We start from the raw sequence: 20,138 nt of genomic DNA on the forward strand, positions 1-20,138 counted from the left end.
AACTGCACAGAAATTTTCACCCCCTGGATTTCCACTTTCTGAGTTATAATCTGAGATCACTTTAGAAAAATATACAGAAGAATTAAACTCTAGACTTGATGGGCTGCTACAGGAATATTCTTTCCCAATAGCTTCCTGTGAAGCAATTGAAAACCCAGGATAACTGAGTCTTCTATTGTCACGTTAGGATGTGCTGCATTTAAGTGTTACAGCACATGGTGCCATTGGCTGGGGGATGGTGATTCGGGGGCTCTCAGTTTGACTTTTGATGGGCAAGCACACCTGAACTTCTGCTAGCAGCAAACTATCTACAACCTCTTAGGGATTACATGACTCCTGCAGTACTGATTCCCAAATGACATCAGTTGGAAATACGTGGTACTTACAGTGAAGAGTAAGAATCAGAAGGAACACAGCAGGGGCTGGTGAGAGCAGGGGAGTCTACCTTCCATCAGATAGCTCTCCCACTAAACAAATCTCTTGTCCCACTGCAGCTCTGACACTTTCAGAGAGACCAGATGATGTGACAAAATGTAGTCAAAAGTAATTTAAAAGAACGGGCAAAAAATTAATGCATTAAGCATGCTTGACTGATAGCACACTGAGGTGAGAACAGCAGGAAACAGGGACTACATCAATTACACTTCCAGCTTTCAAATACACTTATTCTGCCCTACTGGATTAAACAATTACAGTTTGTAGCACTCCAGTAATAAGGTATCAGTTTTCCCACAGCTGTTACTGTGTCCACTAGCACTCACATGTGGTATTTCAGTCATTTCTGTTGATACTTAATGATTCAGCATCACACAGGCTGCTTCCAGGAAACATATGCTTCTGCCTCTCTAACTGTCTACAAATTAAAATGGGGTTCCAGAACAAAAGAAAGCTGATCTGTGAGGAAATTCAGACCCAGATTTGAATTTGGGTCCAAACACCACATCTGGTTTAAATAAATAAAATAATCACACACACATTACACACACACAGATCTGTAGTCCCCTGGGGTTACACACTAGTGCCTAAAATGTATTTTACCTTTACCCAATAGTCTTCCTAGATAATGTATTTTCTATTAATTTTTATCCTTAATCACAATGTTTTCAAAGAAAATGGGGTGTGTTTTACTGGGAGAAACAGAATAAAGCTAGGAGAGAGTTTATACACTTTGAAAAGGACTCCCTCCTCCCTGTGCTGCTGCAGGCGTTCAAGGTTCTGCCCTCATAGCTCTTTAAGGGGGTTCTTTCCCCAGGACTGCCAGGGTTGATCATTCTCTCCTAAGATTACGTAGGATAAAACGTTGATTCCTTGAAAACCCCTGACTTCAGGGAATTTCCTCCGGAGGCTGCGGCTGAGCTCAGTGCGTCCAGCCCAGGAGGCGCCGCGAGATGGGGCTCTCGGCGCACGGACAGGGCAGCCACGGGAAAAGCCAGGAGCCTTCCCAAGGGACACAGTCAGTGAGAGGACGTAACAGCGCTGAAGCTCACATCCCACCTACCCAGGCAGGCTACCCCGAGCCCCTTCAAAACTGCCTGAGGGAGCAAAGAGCAGCTGTTGTTCCCTGCATGATCGCTGTGGGGTCTCACTGCCCGAGAAATAGGAATCTGGAGTCAGAGTTGCTTCCCGGAGACTGGCAAATGCCAGTTTTCCTGCTGAAGTTCTAACCAAGAAGGCAAGATTCACCTTGGAGGAGAGGTAGATGGGACTGCCTACTGATGCCGAGATCTTTCTGCTGAAACCCTGGCAGGAGACGGCACGCTGAGCAGGCAGAGCTGCCTGAGGTGTGTGCTTTAGCCAGTGAGCCACAGCACAAAGTGGAGGATGAACCTTGCCTGGGAGTTTTTTGAAACAAAAGACAGTATCTCACTTTCAAAAGACAAGAGCACGTTCACTGGTGGTGAACACTGGAGACGAACACCCAGCCGGGCCAGCTGCAGTGGGGAGAGATGGCACTCGAGACCAGCTCAGCAAAGGGGAACTGCAGGCCTTGCCCAGCCAGAGTTCTGCACTGATGCCTGCCAGGGAAAGCAGTTCGATTTAAAAGCTGCTTTCTGCATAAAGGAGGGAGCAGGATACACGTAATGCTCTTGCCTAATTGAAAAGGACTTGGAATAGCTGGAAGGACACATAAAGGGGAAAAATAAACTGTGTTTAAGCCTAGAAGGCTAAGATGGCGTGCCTCTGGGGGCTTGTGTGCAGGACATTCCTCAGTTGTCCTGCAGAAAAGAAATACAAGTGAAATACACAGCAAATAGCTCCACAGGAGAAGCAAGACTGGGGGAGATGTCTCCTGGCTCTTAAACAAGCTCCTTGCAGCAGAGACAGGGCCACGGGCAGCCCCCTTGTAAAACAGCCTCTTAAACTGTCTGCTGTGAATAGCACCCATGCCCTGCACCCTGTTTCCTCCCAGGGCCACCACTGCCTCCTTGCTTGATGTTTGCTCACATTCAGGGTATCTGCAGAGGAAGAAAGAGCTGAGCTCAGATGATCTGCTACCAGACCGAGCCATGGGACACCCAGCCCAGCCTGTCCCTGGTCCTGCTGGAGCAAGGGTGGGTCTTCCAGACAGTACTCAGCTGAGTGTGTCCAGGTACACACTGCAGGCTTGTGGGTTATGACCACGTAGACATTCAAACAGCCCAGACACCCAGGACTGCTCACAGAATGTGGAGTCCCCCCTGAATTTGGATCCTACACTTTGGTGATTTCACATGAGTGGTCCAGTCTATGTGGAATAGCTCCACATTGACAGCAATACACAGAGGTGAGGTATTAGAAGGCATCCTCTTACATGCTGTGATTCTGCATTGCTAAGCAGACTGCAGAAGCTGTTAGTGATCTCTGAGGTCCCTACAGATTTATGCATCCACCTTTGAGAGACAGTGAAGTTGGGATAGGAGATAGAGACCAAAGAGCCCTGCAAGAAACAGGAGCACAAGAGAAGCTACAGCAGAGGAAGGACAGTATTCTCCTTGCACTGAGGCTGAGCCAGTAGGTGCCTCTCAAGGAGACTGTTCAGGGTGCTCCTTTTCCCTTGGCAGCAGAGCAAGTGCATCTGCTAATGAATAGGGCCCTTAGAAAGGCAAAGAATTTTTTCCTCCCTACACATATTCAGAGAAGCAGAGAAGTTGTTTTTGTTGGTTTTTTTTTCTCCTCCCTCTTTGAGATTCTTTCATTTGTGATTTCTAATCATCATTCCACTCTTTTTCCCCCCCTTTTCTTTACTCCCCATTTGCGAGCCACCCCCCCAGGCTTGGCACTGCTCCAGACCCAATGAACTCCAGGAAGGTTTTTTCCCCTCCTTTCCTCACCACCACCACCTTCTCCTCCCTATTCAAACTGAACTTGTGGACAAAATAAACGCTGGCACTGGGTCATTGTCCTTCCCCTCCCCATCAGAGGATTCCGAGAGAGGATTAAATTAATCTCATACATTGACTCACTCCCGGGTGCTGGCCTGGCCTCCTGCCATGCAACGAGAAGGCATCAAGTGCAATGTCCCAGCAACATGTTTCTGCAGTGACTTCCTATGCAAAGGCAGCAAAAGGACCCGATTAGGGAACGGGTGGTTCTATATTGTGCAATGTCAACACAGTCACCACGTTTAACACGTTGCCTTGATCTAAAAGGAAAAAAGAAAAAGAAAAAAAAGCGAAGAAAAGTAAAAAGCCTAGACACCTCGAGGGAATGGACAGTCCACCCAAGCCAATCACTTAACTGCTTCTGCAATGGCTCATTTGTTAATTAATACTTAAGCAAAGAGTACTGGAAGCTCTGTCGTGGCAGAAGGGAGGCTACTGGGAGTGGGACTTCCTGGAATGACTTAGGCTCTCCTCCTGCATCCCGTATATTCAGATCATCAGTACCCACAGTGCCCTCCTAGAAGCCATCAGTGCCAGCCTGCCCAGCATCAGCAGCTTCTGAGTGCTTCATAAAGGAGGACAACCATCACTGCTGCCATTCAGCATGTGGGGAAACTGAGGCACTAAAAAACACAGTGATTCCCAGGAGCCCACACTAGTAAACAAATGGGTTACTTTGGAGCTTTAGTTGCTGAAAATACCATCTCACTGCTGTCATCTCTGAAAAGATATTGCTAAGACTCAACTGCTTGGATAACTCTAATGAAATAAAGCTGATCAGTTGCATGTGCAACTCCATCATCCTTCATTGAGTTGCACAAAGCTACTTCTGTCCAAGGATGTCAAAATTTTGGGCAGACAACAAGGCCTGACTCAGCAGAGTTTGTGAGTCCTATGAAACAACATGAGTTGACTTTGATGCAGCACATTCTTTAAGTGCTAGTGAGTTTTAATTGGTAAAGTCAACCTCAAGACTTTCAAAGAGTCAGGTTAACCATAAAGACAGAAATGCACAGATGATTGAGGATGACAATTTGCCATCCACGAGGAGTACATGTAATACATTTCTGGTATGCAGTGACACTCATTCAAGGCTTGGAACACTAAGGTGTATGGATATAGAAGAGCTATCATCAAATAGCTACAGTGGATGTGGTAACAGCATAATCCATAGGGGCACAGGCTGAGGGAGAGCTGTAGAGCTCTGCCAGATTAGCTGTGCTGTGGTTGTGCTGCTGCAAAGCCAGCTAACATAAAGCTCATCTGCACAGCCAAGGCATCCTGGTGGCTCTGAGTGAAGAACTGTGGCTATTCCTCATTCTGTCACAGATACCTCCACATCCTTCAGCAACGCTGCCACAGCTTCTCATTTCTAGGTGAAGCTAATACAGCCAGGTACATCTTCTAATCCCATTCACCACCACCACCCTTCATAAGCAACCTGGCAGAAGGGAAGAGGTCGCTGGGAAGAAATAACTGGAGAAAAATTGAAGAGGCAAGACATGACCAGAGGGTAAAACCTCTTCTGATCTATCTCAGGCAGCAAGTGTTAAGGGAACAAATTCTCATTCCTGCCTCAGACTCTCAGTTGACGACTGAACAGCTCTGAAACAATCCACAGATAGCAAACAATTCCAGTCACAAACACCCAGGCACAAATGTCTAGGTGTTTTGTCAGTGCTCAATTAAATCCTGTGCTGAATAAAAATGTTAAAAATGCATCACATTGTGGCTTTAAATAGTCTCTTGTGGGAGAAATAGGTCTCACTGCCAACTCGCGCTTGGGTAAACTCTGTTTTTGCCTCTACTGGGATTCTCTGAATGTCCATCAGGCAGTTGCATCACACACTGAATAGTTTGGCATTACCTCATGCCTTAAGGAAAAAGGCAGAAGAAAATGAACTAGCAGCCTGTTTTCTCTGTCTACTTATTTATTTACTTTGGTGAGGGGCTTTTTTATTTGCTCTTGTTTTGGGGCTATTTTTTTGTCCTTATCCCTCCTGAGCTAAGGGTAACTTGAGTGCACAGTAATAAAAAAGGTGGTGAGTACTTGGGAAGTGTAAGTGGGGATGTGGAAGGCAAGGGAGAGAAGAAAAAACGTGAGTCAAAGGATTAAATCCAAATTCCAGTCTGGGACTTTTTAACGAAGATGGAATACTGACTAGTTGAGCAAATTAAGCTTTTTCAAGGGGGTCTGGGGAAGCGATTGGTTTTTATCCAAGCAGAAAATGTCATTGTTCTCCATCGGTACCAGTGAAAGTAAGAGAGACAAAACACCCCCAACCCTGCTCTGAGAAATCTGAAAGGATAGGAGAACAGACAAGGACAAACAAGCAATTAAAAGGAAATTGCTTCTCCCTCCCCCCCAACCTTTTCTTTCTTACCAAATGAAAGTGGAAAAAATTGATTAGGAGGTCAAAAGGAGGAAGGACCGAAGAACTGCATCACATGCAGTGCCATGTGAAACAGCTACTCTGTTCCACCAGGGTGTGGGCAAAAACATGCTGCAGCAACGGGGCTGAAGACCTGCAGGAATGGACAAAAACTCACTTCTCAACCTGCTTTGGTTGAGCCACCTTCTTGTCTCTGAAGCTTACTTTTATAGTTTCTCTGCCTAAATCAACCATCACTGAAAACTTAAAAAATTTTCACATGTGTTGTCACTGCCTCATCAAGACACCAGGTCAGCACTTTATTCCTCCTCCTCTACCATCTTTCTCGCTGTGGTTTCCCAGAGGACAGCTAGCATACACTGACCAACAGCTGCTCAGATCTTCAGCTGGAAGTCACTGCCTGCACAGCAGGTCAGCAAAGAGAAAATATGCCCTCATCTCTCTCACTGCAATAGCTAGTCCCATATCCTACTCAAATCTGGCCTAATCAGTGGATAAACTAATATTATCCTGGTAAAGTAGATAAAAAGGATGCTCAATGTTTGTTAACTGCTGCCCTTCTAGCACAGAGCTGTGGACAGTGGCTTTGTTAACTGCTGCTATAGGATTCACACAGGGACTTCATTTGGAGCCCAAAGCACAACAGCCACACAGGAGAAGAGGGACAATTCATGGGACACTAAGTATAAACTTTATTTTAGCTATAGTGCAGTACCTTTTAAGGAAGCAAAAACTTTGTATCAAATCTAGATTCCCTTTATGCCCAGTGGTCTGCAGCTTCAAAGGATTCGTTCAGCTCTGGATGGAAATATCTCAAGTCATACCCAAATCATCTGACAATTCAATACCCACTGAAACTGGGTAAGGAGAAAAACAGGTTAATAGAAATAAGTTTTATATAAAAACCTGTTTGTTTCATTGAATCAGAGTGAACTCCTCCCTAAGCAAGCAGCCCAGCCTTAACAGTGGCCACAGCAGTAGCTAGACAGAGCACACAGATGTATGATACTTCTCTCTTATATTCTTCCAGTCTCCAGCTCTTTTCAGCCCAGGAACTTCGCAAGAGAGGCATTTTCAATGGTTGGTAACCCTGGCTGGATTTCTCCTTTCTGAACTTCTCCAGTCTTCCCTTAAACACAAGTAAAACTTTAGCGTCTGCACCATCTTTTGATAAGAAGACTCTCAGTCTTTAATCTGTAAAGTATTTCAGGTGCTATTTAAAACACCAGGCAATGATGTACATCATCAGTCGGTAGTTTGCAGGGCCTGCAGAATTCTCAGCTCATCTCTGTTGAAAACAGTCTTTAACACTCTACATGTGGGGAAATCAGAACCATCTCTTCTCCACATTCAAGCTGTCTCATACGATGAGCTGTGGTAGTGAATCTTAGGCAGCTCTGCTGAGCATACACAGCATTGGAGATCCTAGAGGGTATTTTGCCAAAGCAGCTGGAAACCCTCTCCAGACACCCACCAATTCCACCTTACACTACAATATACACCTATGCATAGTTTGGACAGTGATATCCACGCAACCACGACAATTGTGCATCTCGTCAGCAAAACACTATGAGAAATCATATCAAACCCACCAGATTTCTTGAGAAGCTTGAAGTCAGTACATTTGTAAGCATTTGCTGGAGGTCAGCATATTCCCAAAGAAAAGTGAGAGAAAGTCTCATTGATTTGAAATACAACCACTCAGAATTTTGATCGAAGTGAGAAATCTAAGATATATTGTTAAGCTCCGCTTCAATATTTCTAATTCATATATGACTCCAAAAATGAAGTGACAAATTTGTTGTGAGAAACACATTGGTAACGCAAAGGGAAAAAGCCAGATGAACTCCTACAAAGTGGGAAGGCTGTTTCCAGCATCTCTCCTGTTTGACGCTCATAACAAAGAAAGCTTTCTATAGTAATATAAACTGAGCCAGGAGACCCATGGCCAGCAGCAGGGCTTCATCCTTCTGACACTTGTTTCACCACACACTCTCTACACACTCTGGTGCTAGAGAGGTTTATCCTGGGGAAACTCCACTGGCATAAGGCATTACTGACACCAAATGTTTAGAGGAGTTCTTGCACACAGGAAAATGAGAATGTATTTTTATATTAGACAAAATAAACACTTAAAAAGACCTAACCTCCTGCACATCAGAGAACAGGCTGAGAACTCATTACCTCCAACTGAAATCTCCCTTGAGGATGTTTGAGACCTTATAATTTTTTATATTTTTTTTTTAAATTTTTTTCTTAAATAAAGCATTTGTTATTGATCTTTGTTGAAGGTAGTACACTTATCCACCTGAGATATTAAATCTGTATATTACTAGTTTATATAATTAAGTGATGTCAATATATAGAAGTGGCTTCATGATCACTTACAAGTGCCATAAAGACATTCCTAGGGAAGTTTGAGGAGAAGCAGGGCAATCAGTCTGCACCAGGCTTTCATTTTGCCCAATGAGCCTTCGTTCAGAAGAGCCAGGTTCAGTAACCAGAGGTCCTGGGTAACCCAGAACAACGATGCCTCACTCGTATGTCCCAGGCTTTGACTGGTACTACGGCAACAGCTAAGCCTGGCTGGGACATTTTCATTATACTCTCAGTGCTTGAAAACAAACAAATTTGTACAACGCACACAAACAGTCTTTTCTAATCTCTTTTAATGGCACTCTGAAGACCAGACTGTCAATTGTCCACTGTGTTCTCAACAATTTGCTAATGATAATTAAAGATGCTCAAAGTTTGCCAACTATTTCAGCACTCTATTTAACCAAGAAGATAAGGGTTCAGGACGAAAGCAAATTAAATTAACTTGATCCAAGGAGGAGGTGTGACCTACAGAGGAATCCATAAGGGCATAAAGATAGCAAAGGCAGAGTAAAATGTTCTCTAAACAGCACAACAGATACACAGAGAGATGATGCCAAAACCCTGGAATGAGATTACAAAAGCAGGAAAGTGAGTAGATTCTTTTTTCCTTTCTCTCTATAGGATTCTATCCCAAAGAAGTTGCTTAGACGACAACAAACCCCTGCCATGTAATCTGTGTATGAAGAAAAACAAATCCGTGCTGTAGTAATAGAAAGATCAAAATATGGGTTGTTTCCCCCTGCCCCCACCTCTGGCTGAGAGACATAAAATACCTTGAGTGCTCATTTCTGCAGGAAAGGACCATATTTCCCCCATAGGCTGTGAGATACTGGGCATGCAGCCCCCAGAAAACAGAGAAAGAGAAAAAGAAGAGAAAGCAACTGTAACTGGAAGCACGGCTTTGGCTGTTCTGAAGTTTTGTTGAATTAAGAGTCCTGTATAAATTCCTGATTCCAGAGAATGATTCAAGGCATTAAGTTGACCACTAAAGCTATGAGTTTGCATAGTTATTTTTAATAAAGTCTGCTGTGGCAATACAAAAAAGGTAACAGACACCAATCTATGGTGCATTTTTCCCTACGTTGACATACGTAGCAGGTAACCAAGGGCACACCTGTCCCCTTCCAAAACCGAACTTGTTGCCTCACAGGAAACACATTTCCTTTCTGAAGGTCACCAACCCTTCCAGAAGTTCTTCTGCCATGACCCAGTGTGATCATGTGCTTGCTCCCAAAAGTTTTATGGAATTTCATCAAATTCATACTTTCTGTGAGCTCCATACATGTAAAATTGCAGCTGTGACCTCTTAGTAACCTTAAGAATTAGGCTCTTTGTACTTCTATTGTTTTGTTGCATTATTTTTTAAACCTGTTTATTACCTGGGTGTGTTCAAAGCAGTGGACCAGCTTCCCAATAGAAAATAAATAACATGGAGAACATGTTTCTACCAAAGGGGAGGAAGTCTTTTTTGTGAAGAATAGTCTTGCCTTATACCTGAAGGAGCTTTACCTGTCCACCTGTTTTCTGAGCACAGCACATTCAACTTCTGCTTATTTCACTAAGTTCCAACGACTTCAGCAAAACCCACTTGGCAGGATTACGTCCCCTTTCTGTGAGCAAAATAGTAATTTGCAAAATAGTAATCTGTTCCAGTAGATTGCCTTCCACATCATTCTCAACTAGAAACTCAGGGAGAACACTGTGTTGATTCACTGCCATTTTCTACCCAGTGAATGGTCAACATCACCCAAACGAACAGCTGCATCTGAAAAGTTTCCTAAGTCTGTAACAAAATAACACACAGGGAGAAAGCCCTTTCCATACAGCAAGAAAAATTACAGGAAAATTGTTCTCACAAGTTACAGAGTCTGTCCTATATAAATAGGCATGTTTTTTGCTTATATGAAGTTTCATTTATGCTCAGAATGTAAGATGGATTTCACAGTAAGGAAAGAGAAGGTCAAAGAAATTCACATCTGCCTGTGCATCTATACACACTGTTAGAGACACATTAGAAATGTGGCTGTGAATCCACACAAAAGAAACCCAAAACAAACAAAGAAAACATAGATGGAGGGAAATGATCCTTGAGAAGAAAACAAACAAACAAACAAACACCAACCAACCAACCAAAACACAACAAAACAAAACAAAAAAACCCAAAACAAAAAAGAAAACACAGCAAGCACACAGAAAAACAAACAAACAAACAAACAAACAAAACCAAAGAAAACTGTCTTGGTTGTGAACAGATGGCTCTCTAGGGCCCTGGAAGAGGAAGGCTATACCTACCCTCCCCTCCATCCTAGTAATTGGTAAAGTCAGATCCAAAGCCTATTTGAGTCAGTTGGTGTTTTCGCCTCTTTGCCTGATATAGATGGAGCTATAAACCAATTTGACAGCTACACGTCTCCAAACCCTTTTCATAAAGTCAGTCTAAAGTCTTCTCCCAAGTTACAAGTGACAGAAAAAGAGGAATGGCCTCAAGATACACCAAGGAGGTTTAGATTGGATGTTAGGAAAAACATCTTCACTGAAAGGATGGTCAGAGATTGGAACAGGCTGCCCAGGGTTGAGTCACCGTCCCTGGAGGTATTTCAAAGACATGAAGATGTGGCACTTAGGCTTGGCAGTACTGGGTTAATGGTTGGACTCAATGATCTAAGAGGTCTTTTCTCACCTAAATTATACTATGATTCTAAAACACCACATCTTTAGAGAAATGCTAAAAGAATATATTTCAGTCTTAGAAGACAGCAGCCAATAAGATCACATACTGACTGCATGTTTGTAATCCCAAGGTTATATAGATATTTTTGCCTAAATTACATTAATTTACCATGCAATTACATCTTTGTTCTAAAGGAAAATTCTCATAAATCCAGGATATTTAGCTATTTTCTTTAACACTTCACTTACAAGCCAACCAGATAGATGGGCATCTGACCTGTGTTTAGGAAAAAAAAGGGGTTAACACTAACTGCCAACTGGTAGAATAAAGTAATTGAATGTGATGTGCATGTGGAAGTGCACAGACAAGAAAAAACTTGAACAGTATTCCTTAATTCTTAAATCACACCTTTCCTCCTCCAAATGACTGGGAATATAAACCAATAATCAGAGAACCTTATTAAATGCCAATTTTGAATCTGGCCATATCGATGCTCTATTAGCTCCTACTACTTGAACTGTTTCCATAAAATACATTTTTACTAAGTTTCAGATAATTACATTTTCTAAGAAATTCAAACTTTTGCAGAAAACAAAGCCACAGTCAAAAGCCATGGAAGCTTCCTGACTGTAAATATATATTTCCAATGCAATTTCAGTTTTAGCATCATTTATTTTAAAAATATTTAAAACTTGTTCAGCAAATTTTTCAAATCAGCAACACTTGCCTAAGCTGTTTTTCCTTTATAAATTTTATCTCATCTACTAATAACCCAGGAAGTGTTTTATGTAAATATTTCCAGGTTTGAAAACCTGCAGTATCATATTTGCAGGTTTTGATGTTAGCACTTTGGGGCCAAATTGTCTTTTTTTTTTTTGTCTTTACTTTCATCCTGCCAAACTCATCAAAAGTAGGAGCCAATTCTCTACCAAAACACCAAGCATTTCACATTCATCTCAGATTCTTTCTGACCAAGTAGAAATAACTCCAGGAAGCAGAGGGAACTCAGCCCACAGCACTCCTTGCTCAGAATGTATTTGACTTGAACCAAGTATTTGGCTCGGCAGTGACAAATCAGGACATAAGGTGGCATTATTGCCCTTCCTTAACTGTCTGCAAGGCCAGAGTCCAGATCTGCATGTCAACAGCGCTACAACCAAGCTGTTTGGTATTCCAGAAACAAAACAAAACAATAAAAAAAGACCCAATGAGAAAATCAAGTCTGCACCAAAATGCATTCAGAATACTACACAGAGCCAAACCCTGACTGCTCCCCGACTTAAAATTTTCCCCAAATACTGTGTGCATAAAGTGGTCTGACTGAAAAAAATCACTACTAGGCTTATAGTGCATTAATTGTACAGGACTTCTAAAATAATATTTTGAAAATCTGGACTTCATTTGTATCCTTGGCTCTGTGTTCAGCCGTGATTGCCCACAGCAGGAACTCCCATCAGATTTATGCAGATGCTTGGAACAAGAAATGAGAAAGCAGTTGCAAAGGGTACAGAAACTTGGTTTGCATATTTATCTATTTTCAGTTCACACAAATTATTTGAAGCTTTTTTTTTTTTAAGAGAGCTTATAGCTGTACATATCAGGTACAGCCTTGAAACTGCAAAACAGGAAACCAACTTTTCCTTTGTCTTGTTCAAACTTGCAGTGTGTTTGGATTGAGAACCATCTTTTTTGTGTGATATCACACCAGTAGTATGATTTGACTTAGTTCAAACCTAGAAACTAGAGGAATAAGCCTAGAAGAGTGACAAGAAGGCAAAAGGCAGTTCAAGTGATGATTGCTGGGTTTGCAGAGGATGCACCATCCCAAGATCTGGCAATACACACTTACTTGAGACTATCCTAGCATCCTGCAAAGCTCAGTATTGCTCCAATACTTCTCAACATTTTATCAGTTACCTGGTAATAAACACAAAAGCTCTGATAATAAAACACACATATCTCTGAGTAATAAATATTCAAAAGTAGTCAAAAACCCTCTGGGAGCTGGACCATTCAAACAATTCATTTTACTATCTGCATATGTAAAATTGAGGGAAAGTACAATACTCTGAAGAGCACTGGTGCTTAGAAGGAATTGGAGAACACAGCGGGCAAGAAACTCAACATAAATTTCTCCAGTACTGTTGGGACAAAAGGGAAAAAACATAATGTTAAGGATGTGTGAAGAGGAGTGTTGTGGTTTAGGAAGACACTGGGGAGAGAGGAGGGTTAAGTATAAAAATAATACCAACTGGTCAAAGACACGGGACTGCAACCTGGCAGAGGCAAAGAGAGATCAGTCTGTTCATTCTACCAAGAGAGAAGACTAGAATAAGACCAACAGGCACATGTTTCCAGTGCCAGGTATATACAGGATCCTTCGTTCAACAGTTGGAAGTTACTGCTCACAATGAGAAGAAAGTGAAGACATCAATTAACACCAACAATTAAACACTGGAACCATCTCTCACAAAGTGATACCCCCCTCTAGTAATTCAAAATCAGGGCAGGTGCCTTTGGGGAGAGAATGTTTTAATCACATACAAAACCTCAGCATAGAGAGAACTAAGAAAATTCACTATTTGGTGTCAGAGGCAAAGTTGTCCCTTTCAGGTCTAAAGCTCTGTAAACACATGATTCTATAAAATACAAAATTCACTGTAATATTCCCAATCATCCAGATTCATCCATTCATTTCTCCTAATAAAATAGGTTCATGTCTAATTTTTTATTATGCATCTACCACGAAACTCACAAACATAAGGTCCATGGCTGTATGAATACAGGTTTAAAGAGGAAAAGCTCTGCAGGTGTAACACAGACTGTCAGTGTTCTCATCTGCAAATCTTGTGCCTTTTGAACACTGAGACATGGGAGCCAAAAATAAGGAACAGTGAGAAGCACCTAGTGAAAAACCATCAGAAATCCAAGACAGCTCTGAAAAGTGTTTGTTTGTGTTTGGTTACCGTGGTGGTGGCAGTTGGGGTAAGCTCCAATTGCATCTGACCCATTGCACCACTTCACTGAAAACAGGCTCATTGCAGTCCAAGAGATGCCAAGCACAAAGGCAAATTTAACTAAGCACCTGTCTCTGGTTCCATTAATCATGACCTCTGGATGACATTTGGATCCCACTCTCCTCTTCTCCTTCTTGTTACAACTCTGAAGGGCCTCTTTTATCAGGTCCATTCAGCCAGGACCACCATCTCCATGAAAGCACCCTGTGTGGCACTGGCTCACTGTCAGACATGGCTCCATTTCATTTCATTCCATCACCAAGAGTCCCTTGACATGGTTATTAATCATGGCCTCACTGACAGGGCACTGAACTGTCTGGAGATGAAACTTCACATTCCCGTCCAGAGCTCTCCAGGTAGGACATGGAATTTTTTTCATCTTTGTGTAATCAAGAAGTGGAGCACATTAGGGGAGCGAATTAACCCCAACTTCAGGTTCATAAAGGTGTCCCTGCTCTGTTTAATTAAATCTGTCTTAAAACCTCCTAATCCCAAACTAAAGACTTAATAATGTTCAGGAACCTCTTTTTCCTTACAATACATTAGTATAATCTGCTGACAGCTTAATACTGAAATAAACATGTTGCTCCTCTACCTGACCTGGCCAGTACAAAGACCAAAAACCACACTAAGATCAGCTTCTCGCCAAATGGCAAGCAGACAGTGCACCATGGATGTCATGTATGTCATTAGTCTAAAAACCTTTTAGATTAATGCTGCACAGTGTCAAAGCCTGTCCAAAACATTAAAAAAACCCAATAAAAAAATAAAAAACAGGAATGAAAGCAAAAACAGGCTGTGAAGATTTGATTCTTTCCCTGAATGTGCAGAGACCTGTCCTTTTAGACTGAAGACGGCAAACCCTTACCCATGGGTTTTAGGTATTACACATTCCTCTGAGAGAGTCCTGAGGCACCAAATATCACTTCAGGTCTGTTTCATAGTGGTCAGAGAGAAGCTCTGCTCAGGCTCTTCAAATCTGGAGGAAAATGTGATTTTGTAATTAATTCTTTAAGAAAAGTGAAGATTTGTTTCAGATTATGATTAGCAAAATTCAGACCCAGATCAGAGCTTCCTTCCCTCCATTAAAACATAGATAGTTGGATTTGGGATTTTGGTACCAGAAATGAAGTATTCTGGAATATTGATCTCAGCATCTGTTTAGTCCCAGGGTGTACAAAACCATCATCAGAATTTTAGAAGGCAGTTTGTGGAGAGCAGAGTGACTCTACATGAGATCTTTGAGAAGGCAACCACATCAAGAGAAAAGCAGTGAGATCCAGCTTTGGAGAGGAAAGACAGGAGGAATAAAGCACAGATATACAGAGGCAGCAAGGCAGGCTGTAAGGACTGCCAGCCCACACTCAAAGTGATGCATGGGAGGCAGACCCATTCCTATTCCTCTGCATCTGAAACCCATAGTTACATCCAGGTCCAAATGAGGAAGGGGACAACTCTTAGTGTTTCCCCCTTGCTAAGATGTCCTGCATGGCTCAGAGACAGAAGACAGGGAGAAATGTAGAAGACTTGGACACAGTAAACACAGCATCCAAATAGAACACGGAGCAGATAGAAACGGTTTCTGCTCTTTCTTTCCCTAAGAGGATTATGTCAGCAGGGCCTGGCTGGCGTCTGCACCAGAGCTAAGCACCAGTGACCACGGCAGCCAGCCTTACCCTCCTGTCAAAGGGTTTCATTAAGACTTTGGTTCCCTGTTGCTCACATGGCGGCCTGCACGTGCTCCCTAAATATCCTGAATCCACTTCCAAGGTATTTGCTGATAAAGAAATCTCTTCCACCCCCCTTGCCTCTCCTCCCAAGGACCTGGGGCCACAGCACAAGTCACCATCCTGCTGAGAAGTTTTCATTACACCAGGAGGGGACAGAGGACTCAAGCTGAATGTGTATTATCAGAGAGGCAAAGACCTTACCACTGTACTGGCTGCAGAGCCACACCACGAGTTGGCACTTTGGAGCCACTGTCTGGGTTCCCCTCCTTGCTGAAGGGGTATTTCAAACCTTAGAATTAAATAAATATTTCCACATCCCAAACATGAAGAGTGACACTTGTATCTTGGTCTTCTCAGGCCTGCCTCTGCCCTGTGTTCTCAGACAGCCAGAACAGTCATGCAGATTCAAGGGCATGAGACTGATTTGGCTCAAAACAGGCAAGTCAAAGGACAGTCCCACCCATTTCAAATAATACCACAAATGTTTAATCTAGTTTTGAGATGAAAGTGAGGGATTTTCATCACTAAGCTCAGAGAGAGAAAAGTCAGGAACCTCCTCGTCAGTCACACAGTTAAAACTTTCAGCTGCAAATGACACATTGTGGTCACAGAGCATGCAAGTGAGGATGGATGTCCCCAGATATTTAGCTCCCCAGCAACCCAGGAACAAGAGATAGCTCTACTCATCTCTATTCAGGTAAGACTAAGCACTAATACTTCCAGCAGAATCATTCAATGAATCTACATGGATACCATATCATCTCTTCAATCTCATTTCTGTTACCAGCTTGAATAAAACCAAAATAAAACTGTACAGATGACTTAAAAGCACTTACATTTACAAAATGCAGCACATAAAGTTGCATATACTCTTTCAGAATAATCATCACTTGTCAAAAATCACTTATAAATCCCTTTAATTTGAAAGCACAGATTCTGGTTCAATTTCATGTTACTAGTTTCCGTAGTAGCAACTACAGCTCAAAGGAGGAAACAAAGCACCAGACAAGTTGAATACACCATCTGATGTGAGACTCCCAACATTTTTTCAGTACTTCTCACACATGACACCTGCCTTTCTACAGATGTTCAGTATGCGACCAAAAAAAGGTAACCATAAGTTGGGATATTTGGAAAGAATATGTTTTTTTTTCTAAAAAGAAATACTAGAAATCTTTTTATGAAACTCCCTCAATTATTTGGCACTTTTCTTTCATTCTATCCCAATTTGCATTCTGTCACTGGAGAAGTCATGCTTCGTTCTTTTTAATTTGAGGACTTTTTTTTTCTTCCTCTTTCCAAAGATTGAAAAATTTGAAGAACCCAAAAAACATTAGCAAACCTATTAATTTTTGGGAGGGATGATGAAAAGTGGTAGCCTTTAAAGTGCTGGATTAGGTCCAATAACATATCTTTGAATTTCTATGGTGCAATACGTGTGGAAAAGTCAAAGATACTATAAAAATATTAATATTTCCTATTTAAAAGTCAGAGAATATTTTTTAAAATCTATTTCCTTTTTAAACAGTTTATATTATATTGTATTTTTCATTTGATTCTCCTTAAAGCTTTAAATTTCTTATTTGCCCAAACATTCAAGAACAAACCCTTTCAGAAGCACTTAGGAAACTACGCATGCATAAACCCAGCACTGCTGGAACTATCACAGCAGCTTCACCAATTATATTCTTGTCTATCAATGAGATAACTTAAGTCCTCCTCTTTCCATAACCATTTAATCCTTTGCCAAAGAAATATAAAGCTAATGCTTACAATCTAAGATGCAAAGTAGGTCTTGACTCCAGGGTTAAATTAAGGATCCAAGCAACAGTAATAAAGATGATAATCTGACACATTTATAGGTATCAGGTTACCTGTACATGAACACACACACTGCAGATAAACATATACTACAAACTACCAATTCACAAGTGAGTGGATGCAGCGTGCCTGTAACCCAAGTCATAAATCTGAGTGTCCCAGTGACAGAAGGGTATTTCATGACTGGTGATTGCCTGAGGTGGCTTGAGTTAGTTTCACTTGCACCTCAGACAGCACAGCATGTTTTTGAGAGCACCAGCCAATGCTGCCATCTCTTTTGGATGTCCTTGTCTGCCCCAGGTGGCAAGAAGCCCAAGCAGAATCAGTCAGGGCTCAGCCTGGAGAGTATCCATAGGCACAACAGGTCCAGGCACAGGGTTGGGGCAGAGCACACCACGAACGATTGCTAATGCTGGCCTTGAGCACTTCCAAGACTCAGCCCAGTAATTCCTGAGCATCTTGGCACCCTACATCTAAGGCACAGACAGGAAATAAATATTTAGAAAGGGCACCCCGAAGTCAGCACTTGGTATTCAAGAGTTTAGTTTTCTGATAAAATCTTGAGATGGAACACTAGAAATGTAACATAGACCTTCTCCCAGCCCTCTCCTTATTTATGTGACAGCACCTTAACATTCTGAAAAATCTCTGGGCTTCTGACCATTTGTGGTCTGCTTCCCAGATATGTGCCTTGTAAAGTCAGTGTGGAAATCACACTGCCAGTCTAATAACATTTAAGAAATGACCACAGGAGTCACTATTAATTGAAGCACAACACAACAGTGGGGATCTTTTTGAGAATATCCAGTTATATATGGTTATATGTGCAACATATGCATAATGCCTATGTCTAATTCCATTGTATTGTAAACAAGTACCTCTGTCTTAAGGGAAAGTCACCAGTATGAACCCGCACTGCACACAGCACCGTATTCTGCTTTATATGCACAAATCCCAGTGTAAAGGCAGATGGAGGGGCCAGTTGTGTTAAAGCCAGGTGATTATGTCACAGGTTTGGGGTTTTGTTTTATGTTTTCTTTACCAGCAAATTGTCCATTAACTTTACTGAGAGCAGAAAGCAAAAGGAGAGGAATTTGTGAAGTTGGTAGCCCATATGGCTGGTAGTTAATCTGTGTCTAAGCAGCAGGTCGCATGAGCCAGGCTGTCTGTTGGGGTTGTTAGTAACCTAGGGGCAGATCATGGAGCAGCAGGGAAGAGGATAAACTCAGCCTACAAATACAGTCAGGAATGTGGCAGGAAATTATTTTTGAAAACATAATCTGAAGCGTAATAGCAACAATCAGACGGTCAGACCATGTGTAAGAAATCTATCTGGACTCAGGGCACACAACAGGAGTGCACACAAGTGTGTGATAAAACAGATTGGGCATATATGCCTGTGTCCATACATACATACTAAAAACATACTCTGTTCAAATAAAAAGTGCAGGCACTTTTGAGTATATCTAGACAAACACTGCCTTCCCTACAATTCTAAGCAAAACAAGAATAAGTTATCTGCTTATACCTTCATGCAAGCCATCTGCCAAATAGCTTCATAAAATTATTAGTTATGTCAACACCAAAGAACAAAAGGCAGAATTAGAAGAAACTAAGAGGTTCAGGCAATGAAAAAAAATTTTTTAAAAGGGGAAAAAATCATGAGGCAAGCCCCAGGTCATAAGAACAGCACAGGAGTAAGACTTTGCAGCCTCAGTACAGACTGTGACAATGGACAGGGAGCAACACAACAGATAGCCAAGAACCAGTTGGCACAGACAATCTGTCTAAGACAACCTGGAGCAGGTCTGTAGGGTAGACTAAAAGAAGTAGTAAATTTAATTAAGTTTTCTAATTTAATTTTCAAAATGTTACTCAATTTTGATGATTTAAATTTTTTTACTGTTCAAGATGACAATAAGACAGCAAACAATTGTCGAGGCTGGAATGTTTTATTTTTAGTCATCTTTTTTAACTCATCACTGGCACAACCCCATTAACCCCCCAGCTATCACCACCTTTAGGATGAGAAATGGTAAACATTGGACAAATTCAGCAACATGACAGAACACAGTTGGATAATCTGCCCTCATTTTGAGGAGAAAGGGTGAAAGTTAATCAATTAATCTTTATGAATACGTAGATACAACAGCACCAATGGACCATTTAGCTCTACAACTTGTCTTCTTCTCCAGCCAGTAGGGGATGTTCAGGAAAGAATGCAAGAGCAGGGCAATGCTTCAGCCATATACCTTTCTAGTTGTGAGGAATTTAAAGCTCAGGAACTTTTAGAAGCATTGCCTTTGTATTTACCACATGATTAGTGCACTAGTAGATTTCTGTTTTAGTCTCAGCAAAGAGCAGCCCTCTTTACTGACCGTAACAAATTGCAAGGCAGTTCAACACAGAGGAGACTCAAGACTTCCCATCACAAGTGACAGCTATTCTTCCCCAAACTTAAGCACCAGAACAAATCAAACATGACAGATGTCATTTGTATTACATATTAGCGCACTACAGGAAAGCCAGAGCCACCAGTAAAGTGTGCTTTATAAGAAGCTCCAGCACAGACTGCATAGTTAATAGAAAAGAAAGGAAGCAATATGGAATTATTTTTATACAATGACTCTGATATTTTTTGCAGCACTTGAAAACACAGCATTTTTCTGAAAGTGGCAAAATGTTGAAAAGTGAGTGCAAAAGAAGGTGGCTTTTTTAAATAGGAAAGACTGCACCTTGTCTCAGGTGAGCACTAGAATGCTGTT

The 20,138-nt window shown here is 41.7% G+C and overlaps 1 protein-coding gene across 1 annotated transcript in view; it reads right to left on the reverse strand.

The window, feature by feature from the left end:
- OSTN (osteocrin) overlaps positions 1–8,169 on the reverse strand; it is a 71,972-nt gene extending 63,803 nt beyond the window's left edge. Inside the window, exon 1 of the mRNA XM_039385326.1 lies at positions 8,144–8,169. Within this exon, the coding sequence (XP_039241260.1) occupies positions 8,144–8,152 (9 nt within the window). The 5' untranslated portion in view covers positions 8,153–8,169. The remainder of the gene's footprint in view (positions 1–8,143) is intronic.
- Positions 8,170–20,138: the final 11,969 nt, after the last annotated feature.

The sequence above is a fragment of the Pipra filicauda genome, unplaced genomic scaffold (genome assembly GCF_003945595.2).
Source record: "Pipra filicauda isolate LSUMZ 115617 unplaced genomic scaffold, ASM394559v2 scaffold404_size635056_pilon, whole genome shotgun sequence".
NCBI lineage: Eukaryota > Metazoa > Chordata > Aves > Passeriformes > Pipridae > Pipra > Pipra filicauda.